The sequence below is a fragment of the Scleropages formosus genome, chromosome 9 (assembly GCF_900964775.1).
Source record: "Scleropages formosus chromosome 9, fSclFor1.1, whole genome shotgun sequence".
Taxonomy (NCBI): domain Eukaryota; kingdom Metazoa; phylum Chordata; class Actinopteri; order Osteoglossiformes; family Osteoglossidae; genus Scleropages; species Scleropages formosus.
In genome coordinates this window covers 17,241,686-17,265,075 of record NC_041814.1, presented here as the reverse complement: position 1 = coordinate 17,265,075, position 23,390 = coordinate 17,241,686, and the positions used below count along the sequence as shown (strand labels likewise).

Here is a 23,390-nt window from a genome sequence, read left to right as displayed (position 1 = left end):
TGGCGTTTGTGAATGCGCATGTCTGTTTAAGGCAGTTTGATAAACGAAAATGCTTGATTTAAAAGAAAGACTAAAGATACGAGAGAAGAAAAACATCAAAAGACCCATAAGGGAGTCTGATACAATTCTATCGCAACGCACTGTGGCCCCCTTTCTAAACATGACTGAGAAAGATAAAAACTATAGTTTTTGGCATTAAAAAAAGAGTCAATCTAAGCCTGGAGGAATGACACACAAAGCTAGTGATCTGTGCTCCCCTCACAAGAAACGGCTCGTCTGGTTCAGATCAATTGTTTTTCTCCAGCGCTGGGTCTCTGCAGAGGCACCTTTAGAAAACATAATACAACACATGATGCCGCCTTCTCACTCCTCTGGTTTTTTACCTTAAGGAGGTCTATTTCTTTGATGCAATCTTGCCGAGCTTTGGCATCCATCAAGTCGAATATCTATCAAGAGATCAAAGGAGAGAAGCGGCATTACGGCGTGTTCGGAAAGCACGGCTGCCTGCATCCAAGGAGTCAGCGTGGAACAGAGTGCACCCGGGCAACACACCTGAGCAGGGGTGGGGCGTGACCGACCCACCACCCACCCCGCCCCCCCCCAAAGTCCTCAACTGTGAGCCAAGTCAAATACAGCCTTAACAACATCATTGTCAACAACCGCAGTGTGGAATTATTTAATGACACTTTTGTACGATATAGTGTAGTTTCATTCCCTAAAGACAGAAACAAATATGGAAACATTTCCATTAAAGCTATAGAGACAAAATCAAAGTTAAATCCAAGTTAAAATTTAACAATGAGAAATTCTACAACTCAGTGCAATTCTTGATTACTGGAGTGTTATTTATTTTGCTATACATGGATAAAATCTACTGATAAAACAGTAGGACCAGAGTTTCAAATATTTTCCAAACAATAATGCTTCTCCTGGGCTCCCCTGCCAATCCTTTACACGCTGTGCCTTTTCATGGCTTCCCTGTTCCCCGTGTCACAGGAATTGACACTAAATGATATCTTTGTAGAGACATTAGAAGACGAGTGCCAGCTGCAGACACCTGTCTCAACACCTGGCGTTCAGCGGTGCTCCTCTTCCGCGTTCTGTCAGCACCGTGGGACACTTCCACAGCCAGCAAAGTCCTTGTCAAACTAATCAAAACTATGAATGACAACTGTATGGCAAGACGCTCAACCGGTTATTTTAAAACATTCATTACAATTCGGCAGGCTCCTTTAGTAGTACATCTGTGCACTGGAATATAAGCTCCCTCTCACAGTCCAGCATCACATAACTACTTTTAGACTTGTTAGAAATTGAGGAACAGTACACGTTTACACTAAACACAGATTTACAGTCAACCTATTGCCTGTAAAGGCTCCTAGCATTGGAATACATATTTCTCATCAATATATCAATAATAAAAGTTCTCAGAAAGTCTTTAAGATTATTGACCCCCTTAAGTGTTTCTCACAGAATCCAAAATTGCAATACTATTCCATATTTAGATACATTTAAAACAAAAGTAACTTTCCCATATGATCAGCTAGCTTGATTTACGAGATGTCAGTCTTGTACACAGATGGCAATTTGCAAAATGAGCTCCCAGGCGGGGGTATTCTGCTATGGTAATAAAAAAACAACTACCATACTTCAAAACGGAAGCAGCAGGAACTGAACTGTGATGCTCTGCCATGGAAAAGTGGGTCTCAGTTTTACAGTTACTGAATAAACCCAAACCAAACAATTTCACAAACTGTCACTATGGATGTTTGAATACAGTCTACATTTGCATATGAAATGGGAAGGAAACGCATTAAGCAAATAAGCAGCGAGGTAAGAAATTTCACTAGCAAAGTTTTTCACTGAAAATTTTCACTAAAAATAACAACACAGTAGCTTAATTTCTCACAATGAAAATGCACTACCAGTTTTACTGTGTGTCCAGTTTCTGTTACATCTTAATTTTGTAAATCAAACCATTTTCAGTTCTACATCAAACCAAAAATAATGTGATGAATAAATAAATAATGGAGAAGCTGCAGTATTTCTCTGACCTTAAAAGCAACAATGGGTGACTGTTTTACCAACAGGCTTGGCAGGGAACATATCCCAGATGCCCACACTCTGCCTCCAAGGTGTCTGGGGAAGGACCAGGGGGCAATTTAGACTGCTTTGTCTTATACATCGGGAAATAATCTTAGATAAGCTCCTTGAAAGGGGGCTCATTTTCAAACAACATTCTGCTATTTTTGAAGCATATATCAATACAAGATGGTGAGCAAATTTTGGTAAAAATTTTAATGTATGAGTCATAATACTTATTTACCTGACACTTTTCTTCAAAGCAAATTAACATGTTATTTTCATGTGCTTAGATGCTTTTATTTACCCATTACTGACTTAAAAAATTGCCCTGTGCGTGTGAATGTGTGTGTTAAATGCCTCTGCTGTGTTGACGGTATATACGTTTAAGTAGCTTTGTGAAGTGTGCCTTTGTAAATTGCCTTGGACAAAGGTGTCAACTAAATAAGTAATAATAATTTATCCAGTTGGGTAATTTTTACTGCATTAATTCAGGGCAAATACCTTTGTCAAGGGTACTACATCAGGAAACATCTGTCACTGCTCAATACATTTGATTCAAGACAGCATGGTGAAATGTGTGCAGTCTTACCTGGACTTTTTTCAAGGCTACAGATGTGTTGTCGAGCAAGTACCTGGCACGGTACACCTCACTAAACTGTCCTCTTCCAATTTTCTTCTCAATCTGAAAATTGGCAAGGGAATTGTACCCCATATCAGGCTGCAGAGGCTTCTACAAAAGAAAAAAAAAAAAAGACAAAAAAGGTTAACAAAAATACTAACCCTGCCCATTATTTTGACTTGTACATTTATAATTAATATCAGATTATATCAGTGTTAACTCAAACAACAAGAGCGCTCCTTTAAAGTAAATAACAGTACTGATTCCACAAGAAGTGCATGTATGAAATTTTTGCCACTGTCTGTTACGTGGCCATGAACAAGACCACTCTTACTAATCCACAAAGCGAATGAATGTAAATGTCATGTAACTTCAAATAACCAACATGTTTCACAGTGCTTATTATATAAAGAAGCAGTACACAGAGTCTTTGTCATGGCTGCACAGACAGCGTTCCACTGGGGAGATTTTTCATGCAAAACGTCAGAGGTCTGCTAATGGAGCGCAGTGGACACAAATGTAACAAGAGCGGCTTTCATCGCCAATGTCTGCTTGCACGCATCACCCGGCTGCAACGTCCCTCCCGCTAAAGTGACTTACATTATACCAGTTAGAGGCAAACCCCCCAGAGTGCTTTCACAATGAATCGTGTGGCACTTGAGATCTAAAATTAAAAGCTAAGCAATATCCCAAATTAGCCCGTCGGATATGCTTTAAAAAAAAAAAAAAAAAAAAAATGACCTTTAGAGGGTTTTTGCAAACTTTAAACCACATAAAACATGGCTATAAAAGGTGACATATATCAGAATGCCACATGTCAAAGGACTTGGCAAAAACGGCCACAGGACTCCCTTGAAGGTAGTTAACTTTGAAAGGAAGGGGGGAAAAAAAAAAAAAAAAAAAAACTGTCCTCAAAAACCACAAGAGCAGGATTAGATGTATGTTGTTCTGTTTTATTCAGAGTAAAACAAAGCCAGCATAGAGTAAAACCTGGGGAAATGTACACATACTTAGAGTGCCCTGGTGCATCGATCAGTTTACCATGTACACCCCCCACTCTAGCCCTCGTACACACACTGCAAGTAACTTTTTTCTAGACACTGGCAGACTTTTACTGTATAAAATTAAACATGTAAGCAGGAAAGTTTTTAAACCTTAAAAAAATAATACAAAGAAAATGAACTACACACGAAAATGTAGCCGAAATTGCATCTTCTATTTGCTTCTAATTGCTTGAAATATTATCTCCTTCTAATCTTGTCTACATACAATGATTAGGAAAATATTGTCCAGCTGAATAAAAGCCATACATAAATCACTGACCTTGAATATATCTATGACACAAATGCAGCTTTTGCGATACATTCCTCATGTGATGCAACATTCATTACTATCAAAAGGTGCTCATTTGGAGAGCCTATAAAGGTAACTGAACAGTAAGAGGTAAAATTGAGAACAAAGTGTCTCTAATATGCAAGTATTATTATGTCAGATGCTGGGTTTTTAAAAAACAGTGAGTCGCCTAACTTTCCGATTAAATTGACAGAAAGAAACTGTTTATTGTTTGACACTAACATTACTTTTGTCTTATATAAGGTAAATATGCACAGGAAGGAAGGTGCAGACTAACTGAACGTTCAAGACAGAAATCTGTACATTGTACCCTCTAAAATTAATACACCGCTACTGACTATTTTGTTGAGTCCCATTAAGAAAACAAATACCTTAATTTACTGATCCTTATCTGATCACAGACTAACCGTTTTTAAACTGGATCTATATACATGTAATTTTTCCAAATTTCATATTATTGTTCAGTAACACCAATGAAAAACAATCAGCAGGAAAGCTGATTTCACACAAGAAGCAGAGAGGCACAGCGGTCAGCTGGGCGTCCGCACGGCCAAAACAAGCCCGGGAATTACTTTCACCCACTGCATGGTAAGTTGACAAATGTTAGCATGAGCCTCTAAAGCACTGTGACAGCCGCACGCTGAGAGCAAAGTCTCGCTAATGTGTTCTGGCATGCAGGTTTGTAATCACACATTTACATATGCAATGACCTACATTTGCATGTCAGATCGCACACTGTCCTGCTTGATTAGCAGCGGGCGCCTCCCCGCACGGCGGCGGCCTCCATGGCGGGAGAGGGCCAGAGGGCGGTGGCTTTTTTGGCAGCCGAGGGACGAGCTGCCAGCGAGGATTAGGCTGACACGGCCTGAGCATTAGACACTTCATTAGAGGTAATCTGTTTAACAGTGGGCAGTGTATGTAAACTTCACAGCCCATTTGCGGCACCTTCTCGCCCCGTGGCCTCCCTTCAAAGGGCAGCGGGGGCTGACTGATGGCCTGTCTCATCCCCGTCTTTGTCTCATCACACGGCTCGGGCCACAGCGCTGACGCGGGGAGCGGTGTGTCACGGCACACCCCTCACCACCACCAGGTCATTCGCCAAGCGCAACACAACTTGGTACATACTGCGGCTTGTGGAAAACTCAATTGCTGTCGTGCAATGGGGGACAGGGGCCAAAACATCCATCCCAAGAGAAGGCGGGTACGGCAAAAGAGGAGGCTGTGGCAAAAGAGGAGGCTGCAACCTTGTGGCGTACTTCAAAATCTATGGCAGGGTAACAAAGAATTATGCGGTGTCCTTTTATTTTCATTAATGTCCATTTTTATTTCTAAAGTGCCAGTTGTGAAAATTACATTTTTTTTTTAAAAAGCATTATTTTAAAAATTCATTACTAGAAAGTTTAACACTGACAATTTAGCTGCCAAACATCGCACTGCTTTCACTTCTCTTTCACTTTTTTTTTTGACACTATTGCCATGTGTTTTTATGCATGGCCTTCTGGAAAACGCTAGAAGGGACAGCATGTCAGGCAAGGAGATGCAGGCAAAGGCAGGCCACAGTGACACGGGCGTAAATGGAAACACAAGTACAATGGTTCCCTGACAGAGAGGAGGACAGCAGGCTAAGGACAGGAAGCAGCACAAAGCATTAGGCCTGACATGTCAGTGCAGCACTGACAGCTGGTGACAGGGACACCACCATGTGAAATCTAGGCAGGGCATTCAAATACCTTTCTTCTCCAGCATTATGTTCAGGAAACATAATCGAAGATACTGCTCAATACACTATAATCTGCTATTCCCTCTGACCAAATGAGAAGTTCAGCACTTACAGGGCTGTGCTGAGAGTCCATTGGTCTTGTCAAGATTGGGGGTGACCTGTGCTTCTGTAGAGACTCCCATTATACACGCCTTACACATCAGATGGTCTCCCACAACGAACTCATTTTCGCGTTTCCCCCATTATTATACAGGACAGAACAAAAAGGACAGCCATCTGGTGTACAGGTCAACAGAGGGGAGATATGGTGCATGTGTGTAGATCTCTGGCTCTTTTATGCAGTAATGACGAAACAGAAACACCCTAGCTGTGAACTATCGATCAACACACGTCATCTTTAATTCTGGCCTCAAAAAATAATTTGATGAGACATGTTTCACACAGCAAGAAACAGGTCATCAGAAGCCTGAGTACATATCTCTTTCTTTCTGTTAAAAACAAGGCTTTTAATATGTGTGCGTGCACACACTGTATCCACACACACAAACTTTTTTACAAACCTTTTTTTTTTTTTTTTTACAAAAAAGTAGAGTATTACAAATTAATAACACGGATGTTTATATCTACAAATCTTTTATCTTTTTTCTACAGACACATTTTATATAGCTTTAAACACATCCTTATTGGCCTTGCATACATGCTTGTTTATATACAGAGATGCACCTACATATTAGTAAATGAAATTACCAAAGAACCTAACCTGCTACTCACAAATATTTAAGGAAAATCACAATGATCAGGCCAAAACCAATGAAGGCTTATTGTACCTTTAATCAAACAGAAAGGCACCTAAAGGTGAGACAAAGATGTTGACCTTTTCCCTTACAGCACACAGCATTAGCTCATCTCCCAGAAGATGCTGTATCTCCTTGACATAAACCCTAATCACGATGTAAATGGATACTGTAATGTGCAAACTGTAACTAACTGTTCACATAATAAAACTCTGCTTTATTCACTTTTAGGGGGGGTGCGGTGGTGCAGTGGGTTGGACCGCAGTCCTGCTTTCCGGTGGGTCTGGGGTTCGAGTCCTGCTTGGGGTGCCTTGTGACGGACTGGCGTCCCGTCCTGGGTGTGTCCCCTTCCCCCTCTGGCCTTACGCCCTGTGTTGCCGGGTAGGCTCCGGTTCCCCGTGACCCCGTAAGGGACAAGCGGTTCTGAAAATGTGTGTGTGTGTGTATTCACTTTTAGGTTGTCACAACTAAAGGAGCTTATTTAGACAAACTTAATAAAAGCTATACAGATGTGGAACATGTAACTGACTATTCTGCATTTGAGAAAGCTTAAGTCTCTGCAAACTTTTCTCCAAAGCTTTTTTCTTTTAAAATGTTGTGGTATGAAAATATATAGCATCTCAACAGCCCAAGCAAATTTAGGCAGATGTAACATCAAGCAAGCGCTGAAAAACTTTCTTCAATATAGAATATACTGAGAATAGGCTTTGGACACATTATGTATTTAACACAATATTTGGTAACACTCTTGAGCTCCGCCATCGCACAAAAGGTAAATGAGACCTGCACAAGAAGCACTGCCATAGCATCACGAGCAGTTCCCCTGAGCTCGGAATCTGATTATCGCCTTCTGCTCAGCTTGACAGGGGAACTCATACAGAAAAGGGGAGATGAAGCCAATTCAGAACTTCAGCACTCCTGAGCTTCGCTCACAGTAGACTGGAACAGACAAACGGTTAGAAATCCCAACACTTATCTGTACTAAGAGATGGGACCTGAAACTGCTTCAATATACAAAGTATGTGTGTCAAGGGAAAGAAACACCAAAGTTCAGGAAACACATTAAGACAAAGCTAGAAAACAGAGGAAGCAGTACAGCAATGGATTCAAGCAAATACTACTCATTTTAGGCCTTAGACTCAATGATATCAAATGAAAGCAGTTTTTCCATTTCACCAAGATTTTAATGACTCAATTTAGTTTATGTTTTAAAAAGTTGAACAAAAACTGTCAGTCACTTTGAGAATTAAACGCTAAATGAGTGATATACAGAACAGAACAGATGGAACAGAAAGCAGCGAGCCCTCCAGACCTCAAGACTCGGAGCTGAGTACCCTCTTCCCATTTCAATGTCTTCTGTAAACATCCAGCGCTAAGGAACGTTCACCTACCTGTGGCTGACACCCCGGCATGGCGGCCTGCTGGCCCTGAAGCTGGGCATCCATAGGGAAGGAGCCTTCACGTCCCTGTCAAACACACGCAACAAACAATTTCTAACTGACTGACTTTTCAGAGAGTCAAAGAGCCAGAAAGGACCCCCCCTTTTTAAATACAAAAAAGTTCCAGGAATTCTGGTAATGTCAAGCATGTAGACCTGGCAAGGGGCGCTGCAGCACGTAATCGTCTGTACATCCACTGTTCCAGGCAATAACACGTTACTCAGGTGGCCATACTGCAGTCTCATCTTACGGCAATACTGGTCTTTGGGATTTAACCCTTGCTGAGTCAGTGTATGGTGTCTTCTCACTTTTTAAGAGAATGTGGTCAAGAATATTGATATGTGCAATAAATTTATCTAAATTTTAGCATATTCATATGTCTATAATATACAGAAGACTATAATATACTGATATAGATCTGACTGAAATTCCAGATGGAGAGAATAGCAAAAGAAATTACAAGATTTTCCAGATAATAAAAATAGCAATAATGGGCTGTCATGTGAAAGAATAACTGTGATGATTCTAACAGGTGGTGCATCACAACCATCGTCCACTGACAAAATATAATTTCATAAAGCTGCAGCTCCACAAGTATTTCATCCTGAAAATTCAACACTTGCTACTCAATACAAATGATATCAGTGTGTTTGCCTGCAATGATGAGGCACAAAGTTGTTCAGTCTAGTTTCACCCGGACAAGACCTTCTCAAGATCTGCCATGGACAAAACCTTTTTCTTAACATCAAAATCAACTAGCACATTCCATCAAAACTACTTTCTTCTGGGATTACATTTCCGATTTTCTTGTAACTATTCCCCCCACATTAATTTTTCTTTGTTAATTGTGATCCATTAATATACATTATTCACTCTACCCAGTTCATACCCAAAAAGCATAGAAAAAGTCTATTACACCTCATTTAAAGACCATCTGTTTATGACACGATTATAAACCTTGTAAAAAACCAGACAGATGACAGCATGTGTACAAGAGAGAATACCAGCAGAAATATTTTTCACGCTCCAAGCCAAAATTACACTTTACAGGCAAACTGACTGGCGTGCTAAAGTACTTATTGTCAAAATCCCACAGTCACCCAAGTTAAACGAGATCTTAGATTTTTCCCTAGGAAACTGCAATTAAATGAACAGAACACACTGCTTCCAGTCACAACGAATACAGCAGGCAGCAAGGCCTTTATGATGGCATTTGACTGGCGCTCTATTGGATCAGTGCCCTCCTTCCATTATTTGCACTTCAGCTTCAACCAATTCAGATCAGGCCTGGCAATGTCAGCTTCTTTGTGACCCATCTCTGTGCTGAAATAACTGCAGGGTATTGGATCCACATCTACAACCCATCAAGTTCCTTTACACCATTGTTAAGAGAATCTGTTAAGGATGCCAGAATTTATCAACTGTAGGGTGCCAAACAATTAAAAAAAAGTGTAATTACCAGAGAATATTTTGTGTAAACATGCAACGTGTATGTTCAACACACCCGGGTAAACGAACACAAACTCCACTTCCTAAAGCATTCTGTGTCACAGTCTAAGACAAAAGACTAATAATGCCGTGTCCTCGTAGCATAATAATTTCTGTAAAGCCGAGCCGTATACCTCACCTGTTCATATGCTAAACTACGAAAACAATTCACTGTGCACATGAAGAGGACATCTTCATCTTTCAAGTAAAAATTCTAACAAAATTTCACAGAGCCACCTGGACTGTCAGAGAAGGTGACCATGTTGCTAACAACATTCAGACGCTTCAGGGCATATGACACTTTCTCAGGTTGACAGAATTAAACTAACTCCAATCGGACAAGATTTCCGAGCTGGCTGCTAAAGCATTAAGAATCATTAATCATTCCAAAATTCATTCACAATTAAACCCTTGAATGATGAAGGCTAATGATCTTTTCACATTCTTGACAATACAAGTTTAATTGTATGTAAACACGCCCAATTGCAAATGAGACATCTCAGATTACTAAGAACAACTCAAAGTCCTGATTAAAAAAAATTAACAACTATTCTTCCTATAACATATTTTTACATTCATTTAGCAGATGGTGACTGTTTAAAGGGTAAAAACAGATAAATCTGCACTAAGCATTTAGCAGCTTTACATTTAGCCTCAAGATATAATTAGTCTAGACCACCAACCACTCAGCATAAAACACACTGACTTCTGATAGCGATTGTTATCCAAACTGGGTTACTGCCGAGAAATATATTAGCAATTACATTCAATGCTAATTAGTAGTTCACCAGAATGAAGGTCAGTGGCTTTCAATTTAGACTCATACAATATTTTAGCACACTGTACTCTGACATGTGACTGAAAACTGACTCTGTTATCCCAGCACAGGATAGCATAGACCTGCAATATCTCAAAGCTTGACATCCCTCGTGATATTCGAACCTTGAACCAGATTCATTAGCATGACAAGTCAGTTCCATTTTCTGAAGAGGCCACACGAAGGACAGCGTTAACCAGTTGTTTGAACGCAACTTCCTGCCTTTTCAAAATAAAGACGTAGAAACTGTAGACCTAATGGTGCAGCCAAGCAAAAAGACTGTGTTAATAGTCCAGATCAAGCCTATGGCATATCACTAGGGGCATCCAATCATCACAGCTGCATTTCAAGACAAAGACAAAAAAAAAAAAAAACCTCAAAACAATTACATTAGCACATTTTTCAAGTTGGTTGTCTGAATCCTACTATATCGCCAAAAGTTTGGGACTCCGAAAAATCAAAAGGCCCTTTGAGATGCAGAACATACAGGAGCAAAAGTGCACCCATGATTACAAGAAACAGAAAAACCTTTGAGTTTCCATGAAAGAAGGAACACTATGTGATCATTTTGCCCTAACCTCCTTTGACGCGTGAAAGCCTTAATGATGGAAGGCTGAGAAATGAAGGACCCACCTTCTCCAATTCATTTTAATTACTATTATAATTAAAGTCTCAGCTCCAGAAATCATCAGGAGTGCCAATTACTGTTCAATACATTTTTAGGGTATATTTTCGAATCAGCTTGTGGTTTGAAAAACAAATTCAAACCTGAATGCAACCAGTCACATTAACTGTTCTTTAAAACAGTAAAATGTAAGCAAAAAAGTAAAGCAACACAATCAACAGTAACAAACAGTCATAGATCTAGGCAGCAGAGAATATTAAAGAAAGTTCAAATCTTATTATTATAGACCTAGAACAAAAGTAGAATTATGGTTCTTTTTAGAAATCTTCCCAGTAACAACAACCTAACTCTGCCCCTGACTGTATTACCTGTAGACTAGTATGGCTTCTCTCTTTTGCACCATCACATAATAAAGTCTTTACTGTCTCCGCCTCAAGAAAGTCAACGACAGCCTCATTCGATTTTTTAAAGGTAGTTTTACCAGCATTTATCATCAAGGTATATTTCAGTAATTTTTTTACTCAAAGGTCTTCTTTTTCCCACCATGGTAGCTCCAAGCTAAGGGCTGATGCAGAGTATAAATGCATCCCCCAACATCCCAAGAAACTCTCCAGTTTTCCAGTTTGCTGTTTGGCAATTCACACTGTTCCTTTCCTTTACCCAGAACAGAAATTTCATGAATCATGTTGGCTTTAGAGAGAAAGAAAGAAAAAAAAAAAAGTGTGCTGTCCCTTGAATTACCTCAGTCAGTTGCTCCAACTTCACTTCCTGCTGCACCACTGATTGTGATCTACACCCCCGTCTCCATTATCAGTGTCATTTGTCACTTCTTGCTTGCTTACTGACACAGATATTCCAGTAAGACTAAATTTTCCAGTTCCCTACACAGTTTTTAAAGCTATATAGTCAACAACCCATTCATCTTTCTTATTCACCTATCCTAATGCAATAGGTCTGTACAGAAATGCCAAGTCTTCAGGAGCTCCAAGTGGAAGGTGGGTACGGCTAGCTATGAAACAACCCAAAGATGTTTCTTTCACTGAGGCAAAAAGGTTGTAAATTTCACTTTCAAATAAATTCAAACATTCAAATAAAGAGGTTGTAGCTGTGGTGCAGGATGTGCACATCTTCAGATTTGATGTGCAAATGCTTAAAGATTTTCAGGGGCTGTTTCCAGAGCAGAATAAGATGAAGCCATAAATTTACTTTTTATTACCGTGTTGTGACATTCAGGGTCTGTAATGGGTATATTCCAAACATTGACAAGAACTGGATATGTACTTGGAATGCGTCATTGAGTCCTGTAAGCCAAACTTTATAAGGACACCTAACCGCTTGAAAACCTTCATCATGGTGACCACAGTGTACATTCATGTACTGTTTGTCAATCTTCTCCCTCTCATCTTGAATTACAATGGGACACAGCACCCTGCAGCAATCAGGTTCATCTTTAGATTTGTCTCATTCTGCTTATTCTGTTACCAGGCATGAATGAGATGTAATTTTTCAACCGCTCCCCAGAGTAGGCTTTATATATTCAAAATGAGTCACGTCCAGTGTGTTTCATTCTCGTACCTAACATATTTTCCAAAGAGCTGTAATTTATCAACCACAACAATCATTTCTAATTTTACTATAATAATGTAATTTGTACCCAAATTACTGCTTTTATAGCAGTACAGAAAAAATGGGTTGGATTTATCAAATACTGCGAGTTATTCACTTCACGACTTGTCAAATAACATTCCCCAAGTTACTGGGATTTGTGGACTTTGCCGTGTTGCTCCAACAGTGATAAACATCCCATGTCCCAAGGTTTAAGACATCTCCGGCATCTGTGCTTCTCTGCCAGCTTTCATGGGAGATGACTGCTAAACTACAGCAATTTTTCACCAAGTAAAATCCAAACATTACTGGACCATTTTTGCTACACTGCATTAATGCAAGACCTACATGACGAACCTGACCTAGGGGCTTGTCAGACAAAGTCTGGTTATGCCCTATGAGTCACTATGTCAAGCATAGTCTTTTGGTATGATTTCAGAATATATTTAAGTGAATATAATTTTAAAGCGTATTGTTCAGTTTGTATGCATATGTCTTAAAGTCTTGACTGAAAGAGCTTCTTCCAAAGATTCAATTTCTTGTAAAATGGTCCAACCAAAATCCTAGTAAACACTTTGACAGAAGGTTCTCCAGCTCCTGCTACAGTATTTCAATCACTGTGCCACAACTCACACTTCCTATACTGTATTTTTTTCCATTTGTAGAAGGATGTTTCAATTCCTAATAGTCTTCTTATAAATCATATTTTTTATATTTGTGATGCCAATGCATCTTTATGGAAAGGTCTTAATTACCCTTAAATTGCTGGTCTTTAACAAGCTATGAACTAAACATGAGCCTGATTATATGATCATTAAGTGGCCTTCCCACTCCCATGAACAGAACTACAGAAACCCAAAGTTTATTTTTATTTTGTGTGTATTCTTTGATTACTCGTTGCCCATGGTTCGTTCTGATATTGTGGCCCTAACAGAACTTGGGAAGAGCTGTGTATAACTTACAGTAGATGACAATGTGAATCAAAAGAGATCAACTATCCTTTTTCTAGGTTTAATAAAAATGGAACAAATAGTAAAAGGTCACCCTAGTCCTCAGTCCACATAAAACCGTGTAAAAAGTTAAACTTTAGTTCAGTAAGGTCAATATGAAGTATTAAAAATCCTCTCCCCTTCTGGCACTGCACACAGCCCACACCTTCATAACAGTGGAAAATGCACTAATGCATTTCATACACAGTGAGAGCACTGCTGGGACTTCTTTGCTAAAAGAAATGCATACATTTAAGCCCATTTTCAATTTAATGTTTTTCCATAAAACATAAGATATACTTTCACAAACCATATAAACCAGGAAACATATTCATTCCAAAGAACCAACAACACTAACACAAGCACCAACTTGTAAATCACTACATCTTCAGTGTCCACGGTGCAAATGCCATTTACCACAAATCTGTTACAGTTCAAGAATGCTGGTAAGAACACATTACATTACAAAAAGCTAAAGATATCAGAATAGACAATGTGGGTACTTAAAGAATATTGAACATTCAGTAAACTTGCAAACTTCTGCAAGGGGGCAGTTGGTAACATAGTGGTCAGAGCTGCTGCCTTTGGACCCACAGGTTACAAGCTGAAATCCCACCGCACAGAAAAATTTCCCAGTTGTAGGGTGGCACAGCGAGTAGCACTGCTGCCTCCCAGAGCCTGGGTGGTGCGAGAGGACATGAGTTCAATTCCTGCTCAGTCTGTGTGGAGTTTGCACATTTCCCCCTTTTCTGCATGGGTTTCCTCCCACTGTCCATACAATAATACACAGGGAAAGATATTCAACCCCTCGTGCCAAAAACGTTCAGGTTCACCTATAGCATGTGATAGAGAGAGTGTGTATGTGTGTTCCACTGATGTATGGATGAGTGACCCTTTGTAAGCAGTGTACAGTGGCAGTATTGTAAATCACCTTGGTGAATAAGGTATGGATTGATAACACTACACAGAGTTTGTTGGAAGTCGCTTTGGAGAAAAGTGTCTGCTAAATGAATATAAATGTAAATGTATAAATGAGGACAGTAATTGTAAGTAGCTTAGCACTAAGTCATTTGGGAGAAAATGCAACCAATTTATTTCAAGACATAAGCATTGCCATGCTGTCTTTTGCTCTATCCTCACCCCCTTTGTGCCTGTCCAACTTGGCTGACAGAAAATATTAAACAGGTATATTATATCAGCGGTGCTAATGGAGCACTGCTAGGTAAATATTTTGCTCAGTTATTTTAACTTAGAGTGTATACATGTCGCACACAACCTGTCGATATCCCGGTAAACAAAAAACCTGAGAATGCTATTATATTTCAAGACACATGCACTCATGTAGCAATAAAGTACATTTAAGTGTAATAAAGCTATCTCCCCACATGCAGTTCCAGAAAATGTTACTTGGACATCTTGTGTTTTCTCCAGAAAACAATCACCTTAAACCACTTCCTTTGGTATTGAAAGTCTTGGAACTAACACACCAAGCAATTATTTCCATTCACCTCAATACCAAGATACATTAAAATTTCCTTCATGCACAGTAAAACATACTCAGTACACACTTTATACAACAGAAAGATGTTTCAAGTGTGCAAAAAAAAAAAAAAATTCATTCAGTCCAAAGAAGAAAGCTGCCCACAGGGAGGCAGAGCAGCAACCCATATTACAGATTATTTATAGTCCTACTTTACATTTTTCCACATTTCTTTTTTTTTTATTATTTTTTTTTTTTACAGGGTAATCATTATTTTGCACCATAAGTATATAGCACAGCAGAAATCACTAGCTGTACACCAGCCTGATGACTAATAGTGTACACAGCATACTGTACTGTCCCACCTAAAGAAATCATTTCAAAAAGACACTAGTAGGCTCAAGGCCCCTCAAAAGGGAACCAAAGAGAGTGTGCTTCACCTGTATATGCATCATGGATGTACCTATTCACATCTTGTTTCATTCACCTACCACAAAACAGCCCAGTGTTAGGGAAATTCTTGAGTGTATACAGCTGTGACCATTTTGCCCTCATCTCCACACATGGCACCAGCAGCATCTGGCACACTAAGCATACTGTAAGATGGCACATTTGAAGGACTCGCATTGCATATTGCTTTCTCTTAGACCCCTTTGTAATACATAATTTCTCCTGAGAGTCTTCTTTTATCACTATGTGTTAATTCTGCAGGTGCTTCATAGTTAAAAAGCATAAAAACAACCAGCTCATTAATTTTGAATGAGACCACCTAACCTGAGCGTTTTCAAACGTTTCAAACAACAGGACATTTTATTGGGCAGGCATCAAAGAAAGGCACAATAAATCCCCACAGTATGTCACTCCCACTTTCGCACGGCATAACAGATACTTGTTCGTATACAGTAAAACAAAACAAACCTTGTCATATCCTTCATTTTTTTTTTTTTCTAAATTTAAGGATAGACTTCACAGAAATATCTCTTTGAGACCACAATGCAGCAAGAACAGAAATGATGTAGTTGTAGAAAATATATTTCAACAAGTAGGGGGTGCGGTGGCGCAGTGGGTTGGACCGCAGTCCTGCTCTCCGGTGGGTCTGGGGTTCGAAGTAGAAAACAATTATTCCTTATAGATTAGCTGCCCATTTTCTTCAAAGTGACTTACAATGAGAGATTTTTGCATACTAATTTACAACTGCTTGCAATTATTATTAGCTACTTAAAATTATTTACCCATTTATGCAGCTGGGTCACTTTTACTGTGTCAGTTCAAGTACCATGCTCAAGGGTACTACAGCACTAGAGGGATACAGATCCCAAGCCAACGACAAGGCACTGGCTCTAACTACCACTGCTGGTAAATAGATAAAACTGAACTCCGCTGCACTTCATGCTGTGTTAATAAATGCACAGTGTAGTCTGCTACCCGGTATAGCGTACCTGCAATTAAAGCTCCGCTTTCTGGTTGAGTGAGAGCCAAGCACTGTGATGCATGGAAAAGGTGCTGATTGAGAGACCAGCTCTTCTCCGAGCCCATTCGGCAGCTCTGCATACTCTAGGGCATGCCATGAGGAGGGAAGCAGCTATGTGCCCTGCTGTCAGCACTCCATTCAAGCATGGAGAGAGTCCGAACCCCCGTGAAACGAGCGCTATCTCAGGAGGGGACAGTGCAAGAGTACCTCCATCCCTAGTGCTTGCAAAACAGATGGGAAACCAACTCAAGTCTACCAACGAAAAAGCTTTATATATGCTTAGATTTCAATTTAACTCACCGGCAGTTCCAGTAGATCTTACATAATAAGCCATCGTTTTAGAAGAACCAAATGATGTCAAGTGTGAGCTGACATCCCACACAGCCCAGTAAACAGAGGACAATGAGCAAATGATCTAAAGTGAAATGATTAGGCATCAGAGATCAACACAAGTTCTGGAAAAAAAAAATAATTAAAAAGAAATTAAACTCACAAACAATGGCTTCTGTTGCTTTTACCAACATGCCATCACTATGAAATTTCAGGTGTCAGGGTGAGAGAAAAAAATCTCTAACTAGTCAAGTAACAAATTTCAGAAATGGTTATTACACATTCAATGTCATATGATAGCTTTTGTGAACTGTTTTTTCTTTGTGATCCAATTAGACACCAGGGCATTTAGTATATTATCCCAATCATTTTAACAATATGTCTTAAACGTTACCTTATTTCTTTATGGAATTAATAAAAAAGTAAACATTATGGGAATACCTTTGAGGGGGAAAAAAAAAAACATCCTCAACTTCTAGTAAACATGGTAGAGACCAGAGATTTCATCATAAATTAATTTGTTCATATGGCTGAATGTAGACTTATTGCCTGCTTAAAAACACTAGTATGTTAACATTGTTTATAATAGCTCTGACAGTCAAATGTTTCATGTTGAAACAACAGGTGACGTTTGCAATTTCTCACCTTGTTTAAATACTTTCCTTTCAGTGGTAATTGTACAATTTCTTACTAACATTACCAGCTTTTCTGAGATACCTTGTATTTTTTTTTTTTTAATTTAGAAACAAATGAAGCATGAGAAGAAGCATAGCACATTGATACAACTGGCAAATCACAAACATGGTGGTAGCTTACAACTCAGTACAGGAAACTAAACACACGGCCACTTTTGTTTACATTTCTGGGGGGAAAAAGCCACATAATACACAAACAGCTAAATAAAGACACACACACACACTAAATCTGAGACATAAGCTTATATATCTTACATAACTTTTGTAGCGTTCCCATGACCACACTCATTGTAGTGTTCCATTTTGCAGTCACCTCTCACGTTACAAACGATGGCCCCCGCCTACATTGAGCAGCTTCTGGCTGTGCACAGATGGTGGACACAAAGCACACATGAGAAGGAGTTCTCAATAATTTAACTGGGGCCTAATGAAGATTTTTGCTTGCTCCGTGATGTCAGTGCTCATCAGCGTGCTTTACCAGCAATGACTGCAACAGGACGTCACAGCATGTGCAACGAGCTGAAGTACCACAGTCTTTTGTGGTCACACTAATAAAAGATTACAAAATAGACTCACATGTTTATAGTCCTGGAAGAGGCATCATGATGACAGGCATATGAAATGTACCTGTCATGTCACAAGCTAAATAAGAAAAATCTTAATGTAATTTTTTATACACTTATAAATGATTAATGAACACTAAATAGAATGTAAGAACATGGTCACTGAAGCCAGTTTCTTCAAAAAGTACTGATATTATTTAAATCTGTTCATGCAAAATCTGTAATTTGTTTGCCCACTGTGAGTAGTGTTGTTTCCAGATAGGGTACAGGGCAGAATAGCCCTTGGACTGGATGCCCGTCCATCACAGGGCAATCACACACTGTTTCACTCACACAAATGTGTACTAAGAATAATTTAGAGTGCCCAGTTCACAGTGTCTTTGAACTGTGTGAGGAAACTAGAGCACCCAATGGACATCCATGTGAACACAGGGAGAAAATGCAAACTCTATACAAAATGAGCTGGATTCTAACCCACATCCAAACCCAAAGCCCAGGGAGCAGTGTGAGGCACCAGCCCAACCTGCTGCTCCACCATGCTACCCTGCCTATTGTACATCTCAACCTAATTTATTAATCTTGAGCCCAATCCTTTCAGCTCATTACAGCAGAACAAGCCATCTAACACAGAGGCAACAAATCTACAGAGCCAGCAATTAAGTCACACTTGTTCTGGAACAAGTTGCATGGTCACACCTAATAGTGCTAGAAAGGCAGAGCATATATTAACACCGACACCTCCCTTGCTGCTTATTGTCTTGCAGACCTTCCTTGAAATGTCTTCATTTTCTTAAGACACTTGTTCTTTTTTTCAAATTCAATTAAGTTCACCTCACGCTCATCTGATGCACGACTGCAACACATTTTCATCATCCCACCGTTACGGCAGTGTGCATCTGATGACTGCCAGATCAGAGCGTCCCTGAAGGGTAACATCTTCTCTCCCCATCATGCCTTCAGGAACTTCCTTTGTGCTCCAGAGAGGAATCAATGTTCTTTGCCCTAACACACAAAAATCAGTGTTCAGTCTCATGGTGGCCAAGTTTTACCTATTTATGGGGCTACAACCCCTCTCCCTGACCCTTTTATCAAAACCAGACAAACTTTTCTCGCTGTGTCACTTTATATGAGGAAACTACATGACTTGCAATGTCACTTTTACAACTGTAGTACCACTATGATTGTTATTCTTTGGAATTTATTGTTCCTCAGTATGAAATTCTTAAATACAATCTTTCATCAGCTGGAAATATATTCTAGCCTTAATATAGATACAACAGAATAAGATGCAAAAAAAGCTGAATACATTACATTTCAGGAAAGGCAGTAAATTCACTGCAAACTACAAGGGGCTAAGTAAAGGTTTATAGATATCCACAATGGATTACAGCAAAAAAAAGTGTTTTTTTTAGATACACAAAATAATCATCTTGGCCCATTCTAGTATATCCAGAAAACATCTTCCCTGGAGCTTCTTACAAAGATTAATCTATCTTGCCTTCTATATTAACCCTTTTAGAGGAAGCTTTGTCAGAGGGTAAATTTGAGGTCGGAGGCCACACTAGGACATACACTGCTTCATTAATTAATGAGCAAACTGAGCAGCTATGATTATTTTCAGTATGGAAATATGCAGGGAGAAAACAGCAACAACAGTTATCTACGTGAGTCAGGTTTTCAAACACCTTTTTAGTAAGCACTGAGTAATAACCATAGAAAGCTAACGAATGATAACTGCAGTACCCAGCGCCAGGTTTCTTACAAATAGACATCACTAATCAACATAAACATCACTTTGTAACATGTAAGAAACACCAATCAGAATAATGAGCTTTTAAAATAAGACAAGAAAAATACATGCAAATAGAAGCACAAATGCAGTCCAAAAAAAAAAAAACACAAATGCTTAAAAAGGAAAATGGCACATTTTTGTAAACCCTTTGTAAACTTGTGTGTATACAAGTTGGAATGATGCATATTGATCCAATTTGGACTTTGAACATTCAAGTAGCTTTTATACAGTGTGAGAGCCGAACATGCCGTCTTGGAATCTGATTTAATGCATTTCAATTTAATTCTGAATTTTTCTAAGTCATACTCCTTACAGGCCTGCAAACTATTTTTATTCACAAGCCTCAGCCACACTGGTAAAGGCCTCCTAGCACAGCTTGGCTTGAAATCTGAAAGAACATGATGCTTCCTGCAGCTTCCAGAAAGCAGCCTATGTATGGGGGGGCTGCATATGGGAGACCAAACCAGAGGATTCTTGTGGCTGGGATTCAAACGTAGGTCCAGGCCTCACCGTGCCATCAATTCCCATCCAGTGAAACTGCACTCAGCTCATGCACATTACAGTGTCTAGTACATGTAACAAAATACTCCAGTCTTTGCGAAATGAAAACAAGCTGTGGCTTTTTACTTTAGTTCACTTTACAAAGAGGCTAATCTTCAGCAAAGTTATAAGAGCCTCACAGTCAAGATGCGTTTATGGAAGGAAATGCATTTTGACTTATACCAAAAATGCACATACACTGCAATAACATTTAGCAGAACACATACATCTCTAATTATTTAGTATCCTACGTTGTCAGTATCTTCAATTATAAAAGCAAGACAATATGGAATAAATGGTTCTTATACTGAAGTTTTTATTCTAATAAAGTTCAGTCTCAAGGTGAACTTACAAAATGAAACAAACTGCTGACAGCTATGCATATTTTGTGTGTATCTATAAACACACACAACAAAGTATGAATGCCACAAAAAGTTATAATATTAACATTCCAAATGACATTAACATTATAGTTCACATCTATTTGCTTTCCAGTCTTATGTTTGACAACTGGTAACAACAGAAGAATTATGTAGAAAGTTGGGCTACAGCTTGATTTAACATTTCAGTCCCTACACCTTGCATTTCATCGCCATCAAACACAATTGATTTCACCCAACATCCACATCAAAACTCTGCACTTACAGCGTCCCGCAGCGTATCTCTGAACTTCCCACTGCCTTTGTCCAGCTCTGATTATTTATATCTTATGTGTTGTTGTTGTTGTTCAAGACAAAGTGCACAGTCATAGAATCAAGAGCTGAGTGGAAAAAAAAAACCACTGTATCAAAAAATTGTTCATATTATAGACAAATAAATTGACAATGGCTGTCCATATACTTAATATGTCATATATGTGGACCAAACTTACTAAAACAGCTAATAATTTCCCAGGATTTGCTACTTATTAGCAAATAATCAGCTGGTAGCGTAGTGGTTAGAGCTATTACCTTTGGATCCAAAGGTTGCAGGTTCAATCTCCAGCTATAGTACCGTTGAGCAAGGTATTTACCCTAGATTGCGCCAGCAAAATCATCCAGCTTTATAAATGGGTAAAGAGCTGTTAGCTTGTAATTGTAACCTTAATACTGTAAGGTGCTTTGGAGAAATGCATCAGCTTAATGAATAAATGTAAGATGTTGCAAATGTCTTATTTTAATAAATATTCTATCAGGAATCAAGAAGCTGTATTTGTTGGTGAGATTCCAGAACATTCTGCAGAAATATTACAATCTTTTTGAGAAATTGCATCACAAAGCAAAAAAAGGGTACAGAATTCCTATTGTGAAACCATGAAATACACTATTCCCATGTTCACCAAATTAATTACGGATTAAAATATGACTTTCATTCTTTTTGAGTGCATTCATGAACCAGTTTATTTTGGCCATCAGTGTAGTGGACCACATCAATCTTTCCCACAGGAGTTTTCAGAACTGATAAAATAGCTGTTACTCAGTGCAGGGTTCCATACCGCCCGAAGCTGAACTTGTAATGAGGCCTCTCTGTTGCACCAGGTCCGTTTGTGGAGAAGACAAACAGTCGCTGCTGAGTGCATGTCACCTGTAAGCTTCCTGGGTCCAGAGTTACAGCTGCGGTTTCTTAACCTTCCCTAGGCCACAAAGCTCTTCGGGAATCTCTGATGAAACCTTTGCGTTCCTTCCAGGAAAACGTCCATAAATTCAAAGAAAATAGTTGAACCGAATTTATCGCAGATAAGTCACTATTTTCCCATGTAATTATGGCATAGACAGTAACGGCAAAGTAATATTTTAAAGTTTCAGCTACTTTCAAAGCAAGTCTGCACTTCTTGGGCCCCCTGAAGCCCATCCACACACTCCAGGTTATGCACCCTTGACAAATACCTTCTAAAACCAAAGTAAATATTAAGTTCCCTTATTGCTACATTAAACTTTAAAGTTACCCAGCTGAAAAAACAGATAAATTAGTGGACAGATTAGCTCAGAGTACAACCCTGACCAGAGAGTGACCCAGAGAAAGGGATCACCTAAACGAAGGTCAGAGACTAGTAGTGACAGAGGTGGTGACGACGATGATCATGATGATCATCATCATGATGGGGGCGCGCGCCATAGTGACACGGCGGATCCACGCGCTCAGTCGGTTACAAGCGAGCGCAGCACTCCATGACACTGGTAACCATCGTGTCAAATTACCGAAGGTAGACACTTTCCTCGTGGACTACTTACCTCCACCCTGTACTAACTGACAAGCTAGAATAGGAACTATTATTGTTACAGCTACGTCTTGCTGTCATTGAATGATTCAAGTTGTGACAGGAGCTGTACAACTAGAACTACTAGCTACACGACGCGAGTCTAAACAAAGTTTATCAAACACCCCCCGTCCAGAAAACTGAAAAATCGCCCTTTAAGTAACTTTTAAACAAACCGCTCATTAGTTCTTCCGATTTGTGTGCAACTGTTCAGGGGAAGAGGAGCGCTGGGAGTAACATAGACTAGTAAAACAGGAGAGTAGAGTTGAGTCTTACCAGGAAGTGGCGCCTCAGGCGCTACAGAGACTCACTGAGTGATGATGAAGACGCCTCTTTTTTAGTCGTATTCTCTTTATTTTTATCCCAACCACAAGTTATCGTTTAACGTGTGGGTCCGTCCAACAAAAGTTAAGCAAACGGTGGCAAAAGGCACTGATTTGGAAAGTTACGAAGCGGGACTTGTGTGTGACTCTGCACTCTAGGGTTGGCGTGAATGTCAACATCCCACAATTCCTGGAGGAAGGGGCGGGGCTACAGCTTCTCTTCTCTTTTTTTTCTTTTTTTTTTTTTTTTGGTAAAACTTCTGTCTCTGCGGCACGAGACCGGCGCTCTGGCGAACGTCACTACGCACGGAATCGTTTTCACAGAACAGTTGCGTTTAAAAAAAGAAAAAGGCTGTAATAATGACACTCAGCTAAAGTTTTATGTGCGTATAATTCTAGAGGACGGCTAAAATGCTATGAAGTGCA

General features: G+C 39.5%; 1 protein-coding gene across 1 annotated transcript in view; it reads right to left on the bottom strand.

Moving 5' to 3' along the window:
- The window catches only part of LOC114911226 (serine/threonine-protein kinase Nek7), a 31,206-nt gene extending 23,174 nt beyond the window's left edge, over window positions 1-8,032 (bottom strand). Inside the window, exons 1-3 of the mRNA XM_029254494.1 lie at window positions 7,963-8,032; window positions 2,675-2,815; window positions 384-446 (exon numbers count right to left, since the gene is read on the bottom strand). Of these exons, the coding sequence (XP_029110327.1) occupies window positions 384-446; window positions 2,675-2,815; window positions 7,963-8,016 (258 nt within the window). The 5' untranslated portion in view covers window positions 8,017-8,032. The remainder of the gene's footprint in view (window positions 1-383; window positions 447-2,674; window positions 2,816-7,962) is intronic.
- Between the last annotated feature and the right edge of the window lie 15,358 nt (window positions 8,033-23,390).